Source organism: Pleurodeles waltl, chromosome 2_2, assembly GCF_031143425.1.
Source record: "Pleurodeles waltl isolate 20211129_DDA chromosome 2_2, aPleWal1.hap1.20221129, whole genome shotgun sequence".
NCBI classification, from domain to species: Eukaryota; Metazoa; Chordata; class Amphibia; order Caudata; family Salamandridae; genus Pleurodeles; species Pleurodeles waltl.
The window spans coordinates 1,075,174,517-1,075,194,213 of record NC_090439.1 but is presented as its reverse complement, the minus strand read 5'-3'; the positions used below and the strand labels follow the sequence as shown (position 1 = coordinate 1,075,194,213).

General features: G+C 47.7%; 1 protein-coding gene across 3 annotated transcripts in view; it reads left to right on the top strand.

Moving 5' to 3' along the window:
- Window positions 1-19,280, top strand: part of PTP4A3 (protein tyrosine phosphatase 4A3) — a 179,704-nt gene extending 160,424 nt beyond the window's left edge. For 2 of the 3 annotated variants that reach the window (XM_069220837.1, XM_069220838.1), the window contains one exon: window positions 17,601-19,280. In XM_069220837.1, the coding sequence (XP_069076938.1) occupies window positions 17,601-17,718 (118 nt within the window). In that variant the 3' untranslated portion in view covers window positions 17,719-19,280. Of the gene's footprint in view, window positions 1-11,756; window positions 11,948-17,600 lie in introns of all 3 variants that reach the window. The other variant, XM_069220836.1, reaches the window with a different exon arrangement.
- The last annotated feature ends 417 nt before the right edge of the window (window positions 19,281-19,697 follow it).

Below are 19,697 nucleotides of genomic sequence, written 5' to 3'. Positions count from 1 at the left end.
GAGCTCCAGGAACTAACCTTGGAAGAACCCTTCTTTCAAATACACAGTGATAGGTTAGTGTTAGAAATTGAATCTTTGGTTGGCAGTCAGGTTAGACGCCTCCCCCACCCTCTCATCCAAGCAAGGACCCTCACTCTAGTCAGGGTAAGTCGCACACAGTCCAAACTATCCTGTTCCCACCCTCTGGTAGCTTGGCACTCAGCAGTCAGGCTTAACTTAGAAGGCAATGTGTAAAGTATTTGTGCAATAAATCATGCAATAACACAATATAACCCCACAAAAATAGAAACATTTTAGAAAAATATATATTTATCTGATTAAATGCAGGTCAAAACGATCAAGATTTGATAAGTACACATTGAAATATCACTTTAGAGAATGAAAAAAGGAGTCTTTAAAAAGCAACAAGTGTCTCTCGCAAGCACAAAGTACCTGGTTTGCATCAATTATCCGCAAGGGGCCGCAGAGGAGGAAATGCGCGTAAAACGGGGAGGTGTGCATCGGTTTCTCCGGGCGCACACAGACGATGTGTTGACATTTTTCCACGCAGTCAGGGCCTTACGTTGATTCCCGGCACTAAGACTTGGATCCGCTTCAGGTTGCAGGGTATTAGAATTCCCCGGGGATGATGCAGAGAAATCCTGTGTGTGCAGGGCGAAGTCACAAGGAGGTGTCGATCCGATGGGCGATGCGGGGAAATTTGTCGCACGGCAGGCGCTGTCTATTCTTCTAGGAGGAAGTCAGGCTGCGTCGTTTCTGCTCGGCTATGCATCGATCCATTGGGCCATGCGTCAAAGTTCTAGTCGCAACACTGGCACTGCGTCGATCTCCTCTCGGGGAGCTCAGCTGAGTCATTCTGGTTCGGCGTGCTGTGGTTTTCTCACTGCGATGCAGGCTGTGCATAGTTTCTGGCAGGCTGTGCGTCTAATTTTCGCCGCACAAGGAGTTCTTTGCAGGATTAAGTCTTTTTGCCCCTGAGACTTCAAGGAACAGGAGGCAAGCTCTATCCAAAGCCCTTGGAGAGCACTTCTCAGCAGAGCCAGAGGGCAGCAGAGCAACAGCAGGGCAGCAGTCCTTTGCGAAAAGCAGTCAGGTGAGTCCTTTGGGCAGCCAGGCAGTTTCTCTTGGCAGATTGCAGGGTCTGATTCAGAGTTTCTGCATCAGGGGTATCTTGTCCAGAAGTGTCGGAGTTTTTTGGGGCAGAGGTCCTGTTTAAATACCCAAATGTGCCTAGGAAGTGGGGGAGACTTCAAAGAGTGGCTTAGAAGTGCACCAGGTCCCCTTTCAGTTCCACCTGGTCTGCCAGGGTCCCAGTAGGGGGTTCGGCAGTCCATTGTGTGAGGGCAGGCCACTGTCTTTTCAAATGTATTAGGCCCTCCCAGCCCAGGAAGACCCATTCAGTATGCAGATGTGTGCAGGTGTGACTGAGCATCCTGTGATTGGGGTGGTTTGAGTGAAATGCACAAGGGAGCTATCAACTAACCTAGCCAGATGTGGATTGTAAGGCACAGAAGGATTTAAGCGCAGAGAAATGCTAATTTTCTAAAAGTGGCATTTCCAAAATATTAATATTAAATCCAACTTCACCAGTCAGCAGGATTGTATATTACCATTCTGGCCATACTAAATATGACCTTGTTACTCCTTTCAGATCCAAATCTACCACTCAAACAGTATGAGGGTAGCCCCAATGTTAGACTATGAAAGGAGCAGACCTCACAGCAGTGTAAAACTAATTTGAGTTCTATACTATCAGGACATATGAACTACACAGATATGTCCTGCCTTTTATCTACACAGCACCCTGCCCTATGGGTTACCTAGGGCCTACCTTAGGGGTGACCTATATGTAGAAAAAGGGGAGTTTAAGGCTTGGCAAGTACTTTTAAATGCCAAGGCGAAGTTGTAGTGAAACTGCACATAGAGGCCTTGCAGAGGCAGGCCTGAGGCATGGTTAAGGGGCTACTTATGTGGGTGGCACAATCAGTGCTGCAGGCCCACTAGTAGCATTTAATCTACAGGCCCTGGGCACATGTAGTGCACTTTACTGGGGATTTACAAGTAGATTGAATAAGCCAATTAGGTATGAACCAATGTCACCATATTTTATGGATCAAATCTGTTTATTGGTATTTTCAATTATAAACATCACATATGCAACGCATCAGGATAATACAATTGCGTTGATATACTGCATTCTCCATGCGCAGTGATAGAAAATCTAAATACAACTTCAACTTTGTTGTATGACATGCCAGCTGCAGGGAAACAATCAAGCGATCCCAGGCCCCGTTCCATTGTAATCTTGGCCCTACAAATACATCTCTACTGCACATTCGCTCCCATTCGCTCAATTCAACTCCAGAACCCTCAAATAGGCCGGACATGTCAATTCTGTGAACTCCAGAGACAGTATTTGTAAGAATGGTTGCCAAAGTTCCTTAAAGTCCCCACTATGCTGCTGTGAAGTCAAAGTGAGCTTTTCCATAGCGAGGATAAACCACAGCTTATGGAGCCATGATGTTACTGTCGGGATCTGGTCAGTCCCCCACACGGTTAATAGCAGCTGTAGTGCCGCATTTAAAGCCAAGGCCATCTGCTGTCTTTTCAATGATCTCCGGGGGAAAGTGAGCGGGTTAGGCAGGCCGAGCAAAGTGTACGCAGGAAATCTGGGGATCTGAGTATCAAACGCCGTGTCAATAATGATGATTATATTCTCCCAGTACCGGTGGAGCTTAGGGCAATGCCATAGTAGGTGGACAAGCGACCCTCCAGCCCCACACCCCCTCCAACAAAGGCGGGACTTAGTGGGATCCCAAGCATGAATCCTTGCTGGGGTGTAGTACCAATAGGAGGCCACTTTATAGGCTGTCTCTGTACCTGCCGCATTGTAAGCAGTGTGGTGTGTCCTGTTAAAGATGCTATCCCACTCCTCATCAGAGAGCTCCCTCTCCAGTTCCCTTTCCCACCTCAGCTGACCCATAGTCTTAGGCGAGCAGGCCTCCCCCCGCAGGAGAGGGTAAAGCTCCCAAATCACCCGCTTATCGTCCTTTTTCATTAGAATCCATTTTTCAAATGGTGTTAACGGCCTATCTGTTAATGCTCTATTGGCTGGTAGCAGGGCCCAGTGTCGTATTTGATAATACATCATCATGTCCGCCTCGGTTAAGCCATACGTCTCCCTCATCTGGTCAAAGGGGATCACCCCCTGCTCATCAAAAAGGTATCCCACCCGTTTACAGCCCTCTTCATGCCACAGACGCAGTGCCTCCGATTGAAGGCCAGGACCAAAATCAGGTTTCGCCCCTAGGGGGGTCATTGGGGACAGGAAAGTCGTCAAGCCCATTCTGCTGGCCACCCCGTCCCACACCCTCGGACACTTCCATGACCGGGGATACGTACAACCCCGCGCTCTGTGACGGCGCCTAAGCCAGGGCTCCTTCCATATATGGGAGCCCTCCACCGCCTGATCAATGAAGCACCAATGTTTCTCGGAAGACGGGCGACTCCATTCTAATAGGAAACGCAATTGCGCTGCCTGAAAGTATCGTAGAAGGCAGGGGACCGCCAGTCCTCCCTCCTGCTTAGGGCGATACAACACCCGTTGTGGTAGCAGTGTCGCTTTTCCCTCCCAGATAAATCTTTAAAACGCTGTTTGAAGGGTTGTTATCGTTCGTGGCGGGGGTTCTACCGGAAGTGCCTGAAACACATACAGTACGTGTGGTAGGATGGTCTTCTTCACTGCCGCCACCCTACCCAACCAGGACAGTTTAAGTCTCCCCCAGGTCTCTAAGTCTCGCTGGACCTCCCGAATCAATTTCGTGTAATTAAACGTCGCCGTACGAGCGACCGTGGACCCTAACTCAACCCCCAAGTACGGGAGCTTTGAGGAAGACCATATAAAGTGGAATCGGGCCTTCAAATCTCTTTCATGCTCAGCACTGATAAACCTGCTCATGGCCTGCGACTTTAGCATATTTATGTGGAATCCCGAGACCCGTCCAAATTCCTCTAGTATACCCATTAGTGCAGGCAGTGAGGTCGCGGGTTCCGCCAAAGTAAGAATCACGTCATCCGCGTATAATGATATGATATGCTCAACTCCAAATTTCACGCCCGTAATCCGAGGGTTATCCCGAAGCCGCTGCGCCATGGGCTCCATATAAAGTGCGAACAAGAGGGGCGAAAGCGGGCGCCCCTGCCGGGTCCCTCTTTGAATTGAGAATGGCAACGAGAGCATCCCATTAATTCGGACCGCCACCCTAGGCGCCTGATATACAGCGGATCCATGCCATAAAACCCGGGCCCAGCCCAAAGCGCTCTAGCACCCTGAACAGGTATGGCCAATGAACCCTATCGAACGCCTTGTCGGCATCAATAGAAAGGAAGAGTTCCTCCCTGCGTGAGCGATCAGTTTTATCCAATAGATGAAGCAGTCGCTTGGTATTATCACTACACTGCCTATGCGGTGTAAATCCTGCTTGGTCGGGATCCACAAGGCCCGGCATGTAATAATTGAGACTGTGTGCCAGTATGCCAGTGAACAGTTTGGCATCAATATTCAAGAGGGAGATCGGCCTGTATGAGGCGCACTCCTAGGGGTCCTTCCCCGGCTTCGGAATAACCACGATAGTGGCATCCAACATGTTAGACGTGAGAGCCCCCGTATGTCGAAAGGAATTAAAGAGTCGCACTAAAACGGGTACAAGTTCCATACAGAAGGTGTAGGAAGTTGGCTCTGTATGTACTATTTCAAAGTAAGAAATAGCATGCACAGTCCAAGGGTTCCCCTTAGACTATAAGAACCACAGGTTCAAGATTTACAAACAATACTTCAAATGAAAGGTATTTCACTTAGGAACATTGAATTAGCAAAATAGCATATACAGTTTTCACACAAATGACATATAGCTATTTTAAAACTAGACACAGTGCAATTTTCAACAGTTCCTGGGGGAGGTAAGTGTTTGTTAGTTTTGCAGGTAAGTAAATCGCCTACGGGGTTCAAAGTTGTGTCCAAGGTAGGCCACCATTGGGGGTTGAGGGCAACCCCAAAGCTACCACACCAGCAGCTCAGGGCCAGTCAGGTGCAGAGGTCAAAGTGGTGCCCAAAACGCATAGGCTTCAATGGAGAAGGGGGTGCCCCGGTTCCAGTCTGCCAGCAGGTAAGTAACCGTGTCTTCGGAGGACAGACCAGGGGGGTTTTGTAGGGCACTGGGGGGGGACACAAGTCAGCACAATAAGTACACCCTCAGCGGCCCGGGGGCGGCTGGGTGCAGTGTGCAAACAGGCATCGGGTTTGCATTAGGTTTCAATGGGAGACCAAGGGGTCTCTTCAGCGATGCGGGGGGAGGGGTTTCCACCACCTGGGCAAGGGAGAGGGCCACCTGGGGGTCGCTCCTGCACTGGAGGTCGGATCCTTCAGGACCTGGGGGCTGCGGGTGCAGTGTCTTTACCAGGCGTCGGGTCTTTGAAGCAGGCAGTCGCAGTCAGGGGGAGCCTCTGGATTCCCTCTGCAGGCTTCGCTGTGGGGGCTCAGGGGGGTCAACTCTGGCTACTCACGGTCTCGTAGTCGCCGGGGAGTCCTCCCTGTGGTGTTTGTTCTCCAAGTCGAGCCGGGGGCGTCGGGTGCAGAGTGCAAAGTCCAATGCGTACGGCGGGAAACGTGTGTTGTTTCAAAGTTGCTTCTTTGTTGCAAAGTTGCGTTCTTTGTAGAGCAGAGCTGCTGTCCTCGGGACTTCTTGGTCCTTCTAGATGCAGGGTAGTCCTCTGAGGCTTCAGAGGTCCCTGTGGAACGCGTCGCTGGAGCAGTGTCTTTAGAAGTGGGGAGACAGGCCGGTAGAGCTGGGGCCAAAGCAGTTGGTGTCTCAGTCTTCTCTGCAGGTTTTCAGCTCAGCAGTCCTTCGTCGTCTTAGGTTGCAGGAATCTATCTTGCTGTGTTCTGGGAGCCCCTAAATACTCGTTTTAGGGGTGTGTTTAGGTCTGGGGGGTTAGTAGCCAATGGCTACTAGCCCTGAGGGTGGCTACACCATCTTTGTGTCTCCTCCCTGAAGGGAGGGGGGCATATCCCTATTGGGGGAATCCTCCATCTGCAAGATGGAGGATTTCTAAAAGTCAGTCACCTCAGCTCAGTACACCTTAGGGGCTGTCCTGACTGGCCAGTGACTCCTCCTTGTTTTTCTCATTATCTCCTCCGGCCTTGCCGCCAAAAGTGGGGCCGTGGCCGGAGGGGGGCGGGCAGCTCCACTAGCTGGAGTGCCCTGGTGTGCTGTAACAAAGGGGGTGAGCCTTTGAGGCTCACCGCCAGGTGCTACAGTTCCTGCAGGGGAAGGTGAGAAGCACCTCCACCCAGTACAGGCTTTGTTACTAGCCACAGAGTGACAAAGGCACTCTCCCCATGTGGCCAGCAACATGTCTGGTGTGTGGCAGGCTGCTAAAACCAGTCAGCCTACACGGGTAGTCGGTTAAGGTTTCAGGGGGCACCTCTAAGGTGCCCTCTGGGGTGTATGTTACAAAAGAATTTACACTGGCATCACTGTGCATTTATTGTGCTGAGAAGTTTGATACCAAACTTCCCAGTTTTCAGTGTAGCCATTATGGTGCTGTGGAGTTCGTGTTTGACAGACTCCCAGACCATATACTCTTATGGCTACCCTGCACTTACAATGTCTAAGGTTTTGCTTAGACACTGTAGGGGCATAGTGCTCATGCACTTATGCCCTCACCTATGGTATAGTGCACCCTGCCTTAGGGCTGTAAGGCCTGCTAGAGGGGTGACTTATCTATACCTATAGGCAGTGTGAGGTTGGCATGGCACCCTGAGGGGAGTGCCATGTCGACTTAGTCGTTTTATCCCCACTAGCACACACAAGCTGGCAAGCAGTGTGTCTGTGCTGAGTAAGGGGTCCCCAGGGTGGCATAAGACATGCTGCAGCCCTTAGAGACCTTCCCTGGCATCAGGGCCCTTGGTACCAGGGGTACCAGTTACAAGGGACTTACCTGGCTGCCAGGGTGTGCCAATTGTGGAAACAAAAGTACAGGTTAGGGAAAGAACACTGGTGCTGGGGCCTGGTTAGCAGGCCTCAGCACACTTTCAAATCATAACTTGGCATCAGCAAAGGCAAAAACATCAGGGGGTAACCATGCCAAGGAGGCATTTCCTTACAGAAGGTCTTATAAAAAAAAGTGCGGAGAAACCATCGGGCCAGGTGACTTCCCGGCCTGCAAGCGCGCAATTGCTGATATGACCTCTTCCGCCCTTATAGGTTGATCTAACGAAGTCGCCTCCCTCTCGGTCAAGGAAGTAATTGCTATACCCTCTAGAAAGGCCTCCGGAGTTGAATTACCGGGCTCCTCAGCCCCATATAATTCCCGATAGAATTCCCCAAAGGCCTCCACAATTTGGTCGCTTGTGCGCGCTTCCGCTCTCGAGGGAGAGCGAACCATTTTTATCATTGACGCTGCGCTCGCAACCGATGTGCCAGTAGCTTCCCACATTTATTACATTTATTACTTCCTATATAGTACTTGTGCTTAAGGTGAACTACCGCATACTCTGCCCTGTCCCAATCCAACCTCCTCAACTGCTTCCTTACTTTCTCAAGCTCCCGCCATACTCTCGGTGCACCGGTGTGCTTATGTGAACGCTCCAACACCCTCACTCGCTGTTCTAAATCCTCTCTGAGTAGTCTCCTTGCTTTATTATCTCTAGCGGACAGCGACATCACCTCGCCCCTCAATATAGCCTTAAGTGCCTCCCACAGCGTCGCCATGCAAGTAGTCCCGTCGTCATTATGGCTAAGGTAGTCTATTATTGCCCTACGAATCGCCTCTACTGTTGCACCGTTCTGAAGCATTGAGTCCCTAAATCGCCACCCTGATGCGCCCATGTGCTCCATGTTCATGTGAACCTCAACTGTAACCGAGGCGTGATCCGACAGGGCTCGAGGCTCAGTCACTGACCCCCTGACCCGTGGAAGAAACTCCTACGAGGCCAAGAAAAAGTCCAGCCTAGCATATGTCTTAGTCGCTGCTGAGTAAAAGGAATAGTCTCTTAACATGGGGTGCGCCCTCCTCCACACATCCTCCAGGCCACACTCACTCAGCCACTGTCGACCAGCCACTGTCATTGACCCCGTCTGCCCATACCGGTGACCTGAACGATCCAGATCACCATCCATCACCAGGTTAAAATCGCCCCCCACCAGGATGGCACCGTCAGGGGATTGCAGCAGCGGGGTCAAAGCCTGTTTTAGGAAGATTTCCTGCTGGTAATTAGGCGCATATAGGGAAGCAGTAGTGAAGGAAAAAAAAAGTCTCATTCTCATAGCTAAAAGCCTCCCTTGCACCTCACGCAGTTTTGTCACCACTTCCCCAGGGAATGAGCGCGCTAATAGTATCACCACCCCTGCATGCTTTGATGGAGCCGAAGACCAGAACTGCCTGGGGAACCACCTAGAGCGCATACGATAAGTATCTTTCGGGACGAGGTGTCTCCTGCAGCAGGCATATGTGACTCCCCGAGCTCTCTAAGGCGGACAGGATGGCTAGCCTCCTGGTAGGGTTATTGAGCCCACGGACATTCAAGCTTGTACATTTAATAATCCTATCCTAAAATAAGGGCAGCATGCAAGAAGAAAGGGAGCTCGCGAGAAGAACACCCCCATGCCAAAATCTACACCACCTATAGCACCAAGGCCTGAGAGCATCTCCACAAAAAAGCCAGCATCGCAGGGAAACCCAACAACATTCAACCAATACGCACAACAGGTGCACACAACACAAGTCCTCGAACATCCATCTTCACGAGGAAAAGTCTCCACAGGGCAGTAGATCCATCCATGTTTGGTAAACCAGGTCCATCGCGCCCGACCCTCTTCAACGGCCAACATGCCGTTAACATCAAGGCCAACCGCAGTTCGGAACCCCCCTTCTCTAAGCTGAAGTTCCGGCGGCCACGCTGTTCAAAACAGATTCCCTCTCCGACCTCCGCTTCGAAGCTGGTGGGCGCTGCAGCTTCCTTTTTCTCCTTTCGCCGCCAGCGTGGAAGACCCCGCTCAGGCAAGTCACCATATTTTAAGGGAGAGAGCATATGCAATATAGCACTGGTTAGCAGTGGTAAAGTGTGCAGAGTCCTAAAACCAGCAAAAACAAAAAGTGGAGGGAGGCAGGCAGAAAGTTAGGGGTGACCACCCTAAGGCTGTCAGGTCTAACAAGTAGTCCTTCAAACCAACCCCACATTTCTTCCAAAGGTAGTTTCTGCTTTTCATCTAAACCAATCAGTTGAATTACCGGTTTCCTTTCCACAACCCACCTCAGTTGCAGACAGGGCCCTTCACACACTAGATGTAAAAAGAGCCTTAATGTACTATATTAACGGAACTAAAGAATTTCTCAAAACCAGGTAATTATTATTTTTTTTTTTTTTTTTTTGCTTTTTTTGCCCCCTCACAGAGGGAAGGCCATATCCAAGTAAGGCATCTCAAGATGGATAATTAAATGCATTCAAACCTGTTACGCCGAAGCTAAACTACATTTTCCCACACCTGGACCACACTCGACCCATAAGATAGGAGCATATGACTTTTCTGGGCAGTATACCAATAGCTGAATTTTGTAAAGCAGCAACATGGTTAACTCCACACACCTTTACTAAACATTGTGTGGAAGTATTAGATCGCCAACAAGCAGATGTTGGGCAGACAGTGCTACGTACACTTTTTCAAACAATTGCAACACCCACAGGTTAGCCACTGCTTTCTGGAGGGCACTGCTTTATAGTCCATGCAAAGCATGTGTCTCTGCAGCCACACATGCCATTGAACAGATTACTTACCCTGGAAGCATCTATTTGTGGCATGTAGTGCTGTAGATTCACACGCGCCCTCCCTTCTCCCTGGACACCCTTGGCCTTTGCAGTTCTATTCCATCTTATATAGATGGACATCTATTTACTAACACTTATTCACACTCCATTATCACGCAACTACGGGAAAACAATCTAACAATGATACCCATGCTCATTATCACAGAGAGGTTGAGTCACTTTACCTTGTGACTTGAATCTTCTTCAAAGGAAAACAATTTGCACTCATCTGGACCCAACACTAGATGGCAGGAGTATGCAAAGCATGCAAATCTACAGGACTACGTGCCAAGAACAGATGCTTACAGGGTAACCGTATCCTTTCTCTTTGTGTTCATATTTTATTTTTATTTGAGGGGGAGAGGGTTTATTTAATTTCAGTTTTCTCTCATTGGTTTTCTATTTGTTCTTTCTTTTTTTTTATATTCTTTATTCTTCTGCTCTGGGCCAAAGGTTTATGAAGAAAAATAGGTCCAGGTTCCCTCAATGTGAGTTCCGCTACCTACAACCAGAATAAACAACGTACTACTTGTATCCCTTTTGATTTTGTAACACGTTCAGATTTTGTATTAGCACACCAAGAATTGGCTGCGCTATTGGCACTTCATAATATTTCAAGCAGACACCCTGCCATAGCACGATCTTTCATACTCTGTAATGGTACTTTTCTGTCATCTGATTGGTGTCCGATCGAATGGTGTGTATAAAGTGCTAACCTAGCTGGGAGAAGCACTAGTGCTGTACGTGAAAGCAGAAATGGGGATCAATCCATTGTGATGGACAGTGCGCTCCTCGGGGTTTTTACCAGTGTTGGTATAACATTTATTTTTGATGAACACATCAACACGTGTGGCATCTTGGAACTGAATAACAATAGTCATTGAGAAGGACAACTCAGTGGTTCTCATCTTATCCACCTGTGAAGGTTGTGAGGCCTACCAGGATTCAAACCTGTGAAGTTAAACTCAAATTCCTACAGTGGACGCTTTAGTCCAGTCATGAAACCTGGCTGATAAAAAATGGCTTCCTTAAGGAGGAGCGTAGTGAATTCTGTGCTGCAAAATGTTGACATCTTTCACTCCGGCCCTGAGATTTTGTGTTTGACTCCTACTGGTTGCCTATTAACACAGCCTGAATGTGCATGCATTTAATAGGCAGCCTGTGTATTTAAATCCTCATTACTTATCAAGTATCCTGCAGGTTTATGACGCTCAAGGGCTGCAGCTACTTACTGTGCAGTGGATCCTGCTCACAGGACTGAAGCGGCGGACCTGCAGTAGAATACTAGGATCAGCCCACGGGTCCAGTGTAGACATCCAGCCCAACGAGCAGCGCATTGGAATGGAATTGGGCAGTAGCAAGGTTGATTTGCAAATATATAATGTACCGATGGACAGTCTCTTGCATTTTATGCTGAAGGCAATGCTTCAAAAGTTACCTTATTAACTGGTAAGCAACATTGACACAGGAGGGTAGTTCATGTACCTGTTTGATGGTTAGAGTATTTTCCCTTGAATGAAAACTGAATTGTGTTCTTGTTCGTAACGAGACCGAAGTAGTCGCCCTTAAGATTTACACATGTCGTATCTGACAGCTGCTCCTTTCTTTCCTTTTGGGTTTTGCTACTACTTTGCCTCATGCTTGGGTGTTTAACGTCAACTATAGTGGTGGTCGCCACAACAAGTTTCATCCTACCTCTGTTGCGCATTATTCCGTTCAGAAAGGTGACTGCTTACAATAGGACATGGGGTAACCCATGAGGGGTTTGACTTACACAAGGTAAATACTGAGTTCGTCACTTCCCTGGATTGTTTTTGTCTGGTCTGGTTGGCCAGGCTGGGGTTGATGCTCCTCACCAGTGACTCCAGATTCTCTTCTCTACCTGTGGCAGGCTGAGATGTGCCGAGGAGTCCGCCGACTATACTGAGGAACGACCAGACCCTCTGGTACCACTGCATCCGGATAATCAGAACAGAAGTAGTCTATCGCTACTGGAGGTCCTCCATGGCATACAGCGCCGAGAAAGACCCTGGTTTAATGGTGCATCCAAGATGGTTTGGGATTCCCTCAGAGTAAGGCTTGGTATGTTTGCTCTGGATTAGTCAGGTGGTCTAGTAATCTCACAGAATGTATCCACAGGCAGGGAGGGCAGGCTCAGGTAAGAAAGAGGGGTCATTTCCAGTGCCTTTTTGTTCCCCTCCGTGATAGCCGTCATTGGGTAGAGGAATGTATGGGTACTGTATTAGTATGGGTGAACTTTTCTTTGGCTGGCCTATCTGAAGGACTCTGAGCCTCTGCTGTGTGTGCCAGTACTGTCCAGATCCATGATGTTCCGCATCCCAGATCGACGTGCATTGTAAACCTGGGAGGAAGGACCTCTTGATGCAGCTCGGTTCTCCCTGCATCCATGTCCCCTAAGTGGTGGAAAACCAGGAACCATTCTTTTTCTTACATTGCATCATGTACCATCTACACTCTGACCCCGCGCCAGATCCATAGAGGCACAGGGCAGTGACCTACTGGATGAATACAAATTTGCATTTCAATATGTTTCTAGAGAAGGCCTGGAGGATAGTCCAACTGTAATGGACAATTCTGTACACTGACATCAGGCTTCACCCCTGGGCAAAGCCCCCAAAACCTTCAGATTCTGCCATAGAGATTTTCCAAGTTTCTTCCTAGTCCCATAGACTGCCTCTGTGGCACCAAGTGAACAGTCTGAGCCATGGCTCAGACTCCTCTGCACTCACACCCAGACTGCTCACACCCATGTCCATGCTTTGCCTCCTGCTCAAAGACCTCCCTTGCTGATGTCTCCTTGTCTGCCTTCCCAGCCAAGGGTGACCACTTCTCCTTAAGTGGGGCTTTCTCGAGCTGGTCTGCGCAGCAGCTCTGCCCTCATCCTCCTGACATCCTGTCTGTGTCCATGGTAGGAGACCATTTCTCTACAAGGGCACCATCTATGTTCACCAACATGCCTGAACACCAGAAGTGCATTCCTTGAAAGGTAGAGTTCCACTAGCCTTTGCCTCTCCATGGGTGAAGACAACTCTACTTAGTTCATTGGATACTTTCTCAGTCTCATGGCTGGTAACCCTTGTTCTGTGTGTTGGTTCCACTGGTGTGTTTTGAGCCATGTGTTTTTTTTTTTTTTTTTTTTTTTTTTTTTTAGGTGTTCGCTGATTCATAGATTCATTTGGCCGTAGATTGTCCACATGCCAAGCCGAAAGCATGGTCTGTGGCAGTGAAGCGCACTCTCTCCTCATTCATGCAACACCTAAATGGACAGCCCTCCTCAACACTGTTGGAGATATAGTGCCTTTGAGTCCATTATTCAGGACTCTGGATCTATGTCCCTTGGTAGACTCAAGCTCTCCTGAGCAGGATGGCACGGTGCACACTCCTGAGCTCACAGACCTATACACTCTCCCACTATGGATCCAGCTGGGAGTTTCTACAAGCCAGCCATTTGCGAACCTTTTTCCTAACATTTTACATCCATTCTAGACGGTAAAGGTTAGGTTATGGTTCTTCTTTTAGCAGAATTCAGTGGCAAGCCCTTTGTTGCAGCTTTGCTTCTCATGCCCCACAAGACCCGTTGTGTTTTTTTTTTTTTTTTTTTAGGTATGAGTTGTATTCACTCATTTCCCAATTTGTCCACCCATATTAAGTTTATGTACCCTTTAATACACGTACTCAGACTCGCTCAGTATTACGCCAGTTATAGCTGTTCTTAAAATGTATGCCTTGTGCTGCAGATGCTTTCATCATAGGGATCGATTGACCATGATTTATGGTATATTTAGTACTGCTTAATAAGAAAGCTCTCCTGGGAAACTGAATTTAAAAGTGGAAGTAAAAGTTGTCTGTCCTCACGCAGGTGTTTTGTTTTTTTCTTCCCCACTCATCCACGTGGAAAGGAATCGTGCAAACTACCATGCTATGTAAACCAGGATCCTCCAAAAATTACACCTTAAAATAGCCCAACCCCTTTAAGTGCAGTTGGTCTCAAAAGGAACATTTCCAAGCTGTCACAGTGCAACCACAGGCGCTTTACGAAGACCTGTGTTTAGAGCCTACAATGCATTTGCCGTTAGAATTCAGGAAATTCAGTGAAGTACATCATCCCTAAATGCCCCTTCCACACGAATGGTTCATTCTTCCTGTCCAATATACACAAAATAGGACTTAACTTGATGTTGTGGTCCCCAGCCCCGTTATTTACTAGGTTAACAGGTTATATAGTACAAAATGCATAAGTCGAACTTGAAGGAAACCACTGTGAAATAATTGACATGCTTTTTACAGTCTCAAGGTGACTTCTGTTCTCTAACTTCTCCCACTTACTAAGGAATTGTAGGGAGCTCATCTAGTTTGGATTGGTATCCCTAATTCAGTTGCCTCTGCAGCAGGGCACTTTGACTAATTCCTGACTCTGGTCCCATGATCGTCTGGCAATGAACACACCCTTGTAAACTAATCGACTAATCATGAGCTTCATCTGTCTAGAGTAGTACAGTGGGTGAAAAGCGATCACGTGGAATGCTACCTTGACCGATTGCCAGTAGGTACACTGTTTGCAAGCATTTCCCCCCGCACCTGGTCGTATTGGATGTAAGGCTCCGCGTGGCCCAGGGTATGATCAAACAATGGGTCCCTTGCTCGCTGTGCCGCACGGTTCAAGCTCTACCTTACCGACATGGCCAGGACTGGTCTAGTGTTACTCGTGGTCCTGCCTGGAGGGAACCCTGTCTGGCAGTTTAGAATGGATGCTTCCTATGAGGAGCAGGGTCACTAGATCGAGGCAAGCCGCATGCATATCATTGGCACAGTGAGCACAAAGTAGTGGGTTGGAATGCTGCCCCGAGCAATTGCTAATGCTTAAGACTATTTGCAAGCATTTCTTCTATCACCTCTTGAGTGTTTGTCGGGAAGTTTACCTTTCATTTACCGAGGCCTGAATTTCACTTATCAGCACAAATGATTAAATGTAATAAAGTACGGAGCATGGTCCTATCTACATTGCGCATTAAAAAAATACAATATCACAAGAATTGCGCAATCCTACTATTCGCCATGACTGTGAAGCCCCTGGTGGCCTGGCTTCAGATGGACGCCCAGTCATGGGGTTTGAGTGGCGGGAGGGAGTCTCGGATAGAGTGGCATTGTATGTGGTTGACATTCCGATTTTTCCTGATTGACCCAGAAGTCCCAGGCCTAGAATGACAGATCCTTAAGATATTCAGCGAGACCTCAGGCCTACACCCTAATGAGGCGAAAATCCTAAGTTTTCCCGGCTTACCCCTACACCAGGAACTCAGTTGGGCAGAATACCTTCTGGTGGTTCACCAGGGGTTCCAATACCACGGGCGTATGTCAGATTGGTTACAAAGGCAGCTTGGGAGCATCCTATCCAACCACACAGAGAGGCTAGCCTCTGACATTAAAACATGGTCCACACTGCCCTTGTCGCTGCTGTGTAGATCCCCCATTTTTAAGCTAGTGTCTCTGCAGAGATTCATATTCCAGTTACAAAATTACCCCTACAAGGTCCCATCATCCCTCTTCTAGAAACCGAACTCCATACGGTGCAGCTTTTTGTTGAATTGGGGGTTCCCCTGCATTAGTTTTGCCAAATGCTTCCAATCTACATACCTTGGGGAAATAGCAACTGCAAATGTCCAAGAATATCCTAGAGCATCACACTTATTGGTTGTCAATGAATGGTGGAGCGATACCCATGGTGACTCGGGTAGGCCTTGGAGAAGGAAATCCTGGCAGGTATCCCATTTAAGTTCCTTGTGTATGGGGCGAGGGGGTGGTGGTGGGGTGAATGAGGTTTATTAATACTCCCACTAGTGACCACGGTGGTTTTGAAATTATGGAAGTCCCCTCTGAAACAGATGCGCTGGGAGAGTGACCTTACGGAACAGACGTCTCTGTGTAGGATGAGGACCTGGCTGCGACGGGTGGCAGTGCTGGAAGGGTCCCACAATGGGCTCTCACAGGGAACACAATTCTAGGGGACGTCATGGAAGGGACTACCGTGGAGTCATTTTAAACCGTACAGACTGAATACACCTTACGCAATTATGTCGATACCTACAGCTCAAACACATTTAATGCCATACATTGTAGACTTGGAGGACCTCCCCGAATTCAATCCATTAAAGGGCAAGCTGCTTATGGGAGAATTGGAGGACGATAAACTGGTAAAGTCTATCGCTCATGGCTTCTTAATCAGCCTGACCCCTTCAGTGCACTAAGCAATACTTGGGAGGCTGACGTATGGGAAGGTTCAGATGAGGAGTGAGCAGAGGATATGGCTTCCCCCATGGACTTGGCAATAGTGGACATATAAAATACCTCCATCGAGCGACCTCGCCAGACAGGTTGTGGGGGATGAGGGTGATTGCGACCCCCCCCCCCCCCCTTGCCTAAGATGCAACACAGATGAGGGTGACTATAAACAGTCTGGGGATGCGACAGGTTCCCAGGTGCCATTCTGGACGAGTGTCGCCTCCTGCCTAGGCTCTGCCCGGCCTGAAGGAGCTCAATGGACCCTAAACTCCTACTCTGCACAAGTGAAGACATGGACCATAATAGATATGAATGGCCGTGGAAACTATATTTTCTGCTGCCTGACTTTACACACCTGAGCCTTTGGGATGGTTCCAGGTTTCTTTTTGGTGATCAAGAATCCAGGTGTGATCAATAAGTTAATTTACTCCTTTTGTGGTTCGCCCCTTCCCTTCCTGCGTGGTCTGTGCTTCTGTCCATGACCAAGAAACAGTTGTGAAAAGATGGAGGATTGTGAGAACCTGTGCTTCGTCAAGAACCTAGTTAAAACTAAACCCTACTTACGTCAGCGTCAGTAAAACACTGAACCTTTGAGCTTTTCTTTAGAGACGGAACTCAACAACTGTCTGCTTGCCAAACTATTGCATTTAACGACTGTTTTCTGTAATGAAACTACATTTGTGCATTTGTTTGGTGTATTCTTCTTTCTGTATTTGTGTGTAGATTTGAGTTTCAAATCATAGAAATTGTTTAGGTGGGGGTCCCTGGCTTCCAATAGTAATTGAGTTGGGATCCACAGAACTCAGAAGGGGTTAAGAGCTGCTGTGATAGTGGACTTCATTTTCTGAGGGAGCTTTAAATGTGCAACGAAAGACCTGAAATGATCTGATCTCGCTAGGGTGCCTTTGGTATACCTTAACAAAGGACTCATGGGTGGCTTACCCTTGGGAGGTGGGAATGGGGTGGTGGGGTTGGGGGGAGCAGAGACATTGCCTGCCTGCGGGCCCATTGATGACATCACAGGAAGTGAAAACACTTGACCTGTGATGCGGATGGGGAAATCTGACGTGGAATCCCCCTGATGACCCCTCAGAGGGTACATTTATAGGATAAGTATACATCTAATCTCAGAGAAGCTGTCATCGCCATATCCTTGCCTGGCAGTTAGCAAACAGGTTGAGTCTGGTGTGTACCCTCCCATGTGTACTGGGGTGCTTCAGTAGCTGGGAGAATCCAATAATGTAATGGGATGCCTGCATGTTGCGCATTGGAAGACCGCCATCTACTGACGGGAGGGAGGACTTCTCCTAGACCGGGGCTGTGGCCCTAACCAAGGGTCTATCCCCCCACCCCCCCCAATGGCTCCAGATTCATCTGTGCGAATCCTCTGCGCTCCAACTACAATAAAGCCCATTTCATTTTTGTTTCTTTCCAGGAAACGAAGAGGAGCCATCAACAGCAAGCAGTTAACCTACTTGGAAAAATACCGACCGAAACAAAGGCTCCGATTCAAGGACCCACGCAACCATAAGAACAAATGCTGCATCATGTAACCTCGGCTGCCGAGGCCAATGTATGCGCACAGGGTCAGGCACACACACACACACTGTTTTACCATGAAGTTCTGGAACGCTGGCACTTTTTTTTTTTTTTTATTTGTTTTTTTTTTATTTCCAAATAAGGCACTCTTTTACTAAGGCGGCAGGCGTTGCTTGACCACAGCTGCAGATATACAAACACCATTTGACTATTTCACTTTTCGGTAAGACTAAAGTTGAAGGACTCCGCTGTCGTATTTTGCTTGCAGAGTCTGGGTTTTGAAATAGTAACTCGATATTTTTATAGGTAAATATGTGGTTTTAAAAAAAAATGCATTGAAGCCTTACTCGAATTGTCCTCGAGTCATAGCAGCGAGTGGGGGGGAGGGGCGTGTTTCTTAGTGCACCTATGCTCGAAGAAACCTTTTGCATACAAGTGACAACTGCGCATACAGCCAAGCGGTTCAGAGCTTTTTTTGTGTGATATTTGCAGAAGGTTTTTAAGATTCAGCCCTTCTAGTAATCTGTTAGCCAGACTGCCTATTATGCTTCCTCTTTCTAAGCCTCTGAGTGGAAGCCAAGCACGTTGCACAGATTCATGCAAATTGCTCTAAAGACTTCCTTTTAAAGCTGAAGCGAGCCTATCAGCCACGAACGCCTTCAACACTCTGGGTCATACTGCACATGCGCCGTCAGCCACCCGCCACATGTAATGAAGGTATGTCCGCTGGTTTCAATGACCTGTTCTGTGAGTGCTTCCCACTGTAGGGGCGCTGCCCAAGGCTTTGAATCCCAGGGACTACTACAAAGTGCCTGATAGAACCGCATCTTTGCATTGGCTCGAGGGTAATTGATGCTCTGTAGATGCACTTCCAAACTAACCAGATTGATCACTTCAAGTAATGAAAAAATGTGTTTGTAAATAATAATACAAAAAAAAAGCTTTTTCTTTTAATGGCACCAACTTCAGAATGGAAATATTAGAAACCATGGATGTCCTAGCATTTGGGTTGGTAATGGGCAGGGTAAACTTGGAACCTAATTGTGTTTTTAAATCCCTCCATTGCTTTGCTCTGACATTGTGTACCTCGGCGGAAGAATCTTTCGCTGACGCTGCCGGTTTTGCAGCGCGCGACTTGATGCAAACGTCTGAGCCTGGTTGAACCTTCGTTTGCGAATGACTCCTACAAACGTGCACTGGCACAAAATTCTCTTCCTTTGATATTAAGGGAAAAATTAAATTTCTCACTTGCACCCCTTAAGACTGAAATGTAACCCCGATGTGCAATACAACAAAGGTCATCACTATTGTAGAAATATGGTTTTGGCATGGGTAGCTGAAGTACTTGTTAACTTATTTTGCAAACTTTTTATTTACCTACAAAGTATGGTGCGTTCAAAGTTTTCAAAATTGGTATAGGTTGGATTTAAATGGTCTTTCCACATTTACTTTTATGAAATCGCATGGAAAGATGTTCCCTTTGAAAAATATTTTGAAAGCTGGCAGACTTGTGAAATGTATATATGTCTTTGAAAAGAAGTATATTCGGATAGACTAATAAATTTGTTTAAAAACATTTTGGTACTGTCTATTTTATTGAAAAGCAAAACCCTTTTGGCATTGAAACCTAAGGTGTTTTATGGTGACTCAGTCCATCAAATTCTCCATTGGTGGATGAACTATTTCTGTTGACCAACAGGTAAATAACAGAACTGAAGAATATGAACACTTCCAGAGTACACAAAGATCTATCAACGAGCAAGAAATAGTTGCTCTGACAGCGGCAAATGTTACAATACCGACATAGGCTCAAATGCAAAGATAAACTGATTAACGATGAATACCCAACAGATTATTCAAAAAGGCCGCAGTGGATGGACTATCAACCCTTTGCAGTGTCCTCCCCACAGTAAGCGTCAGATGTGGCAGTCCCAGTGCATGTGAATATCTGGTGACAGCAAGGTGGGCAGCAGATACTCCTGCCGGTTGAAGA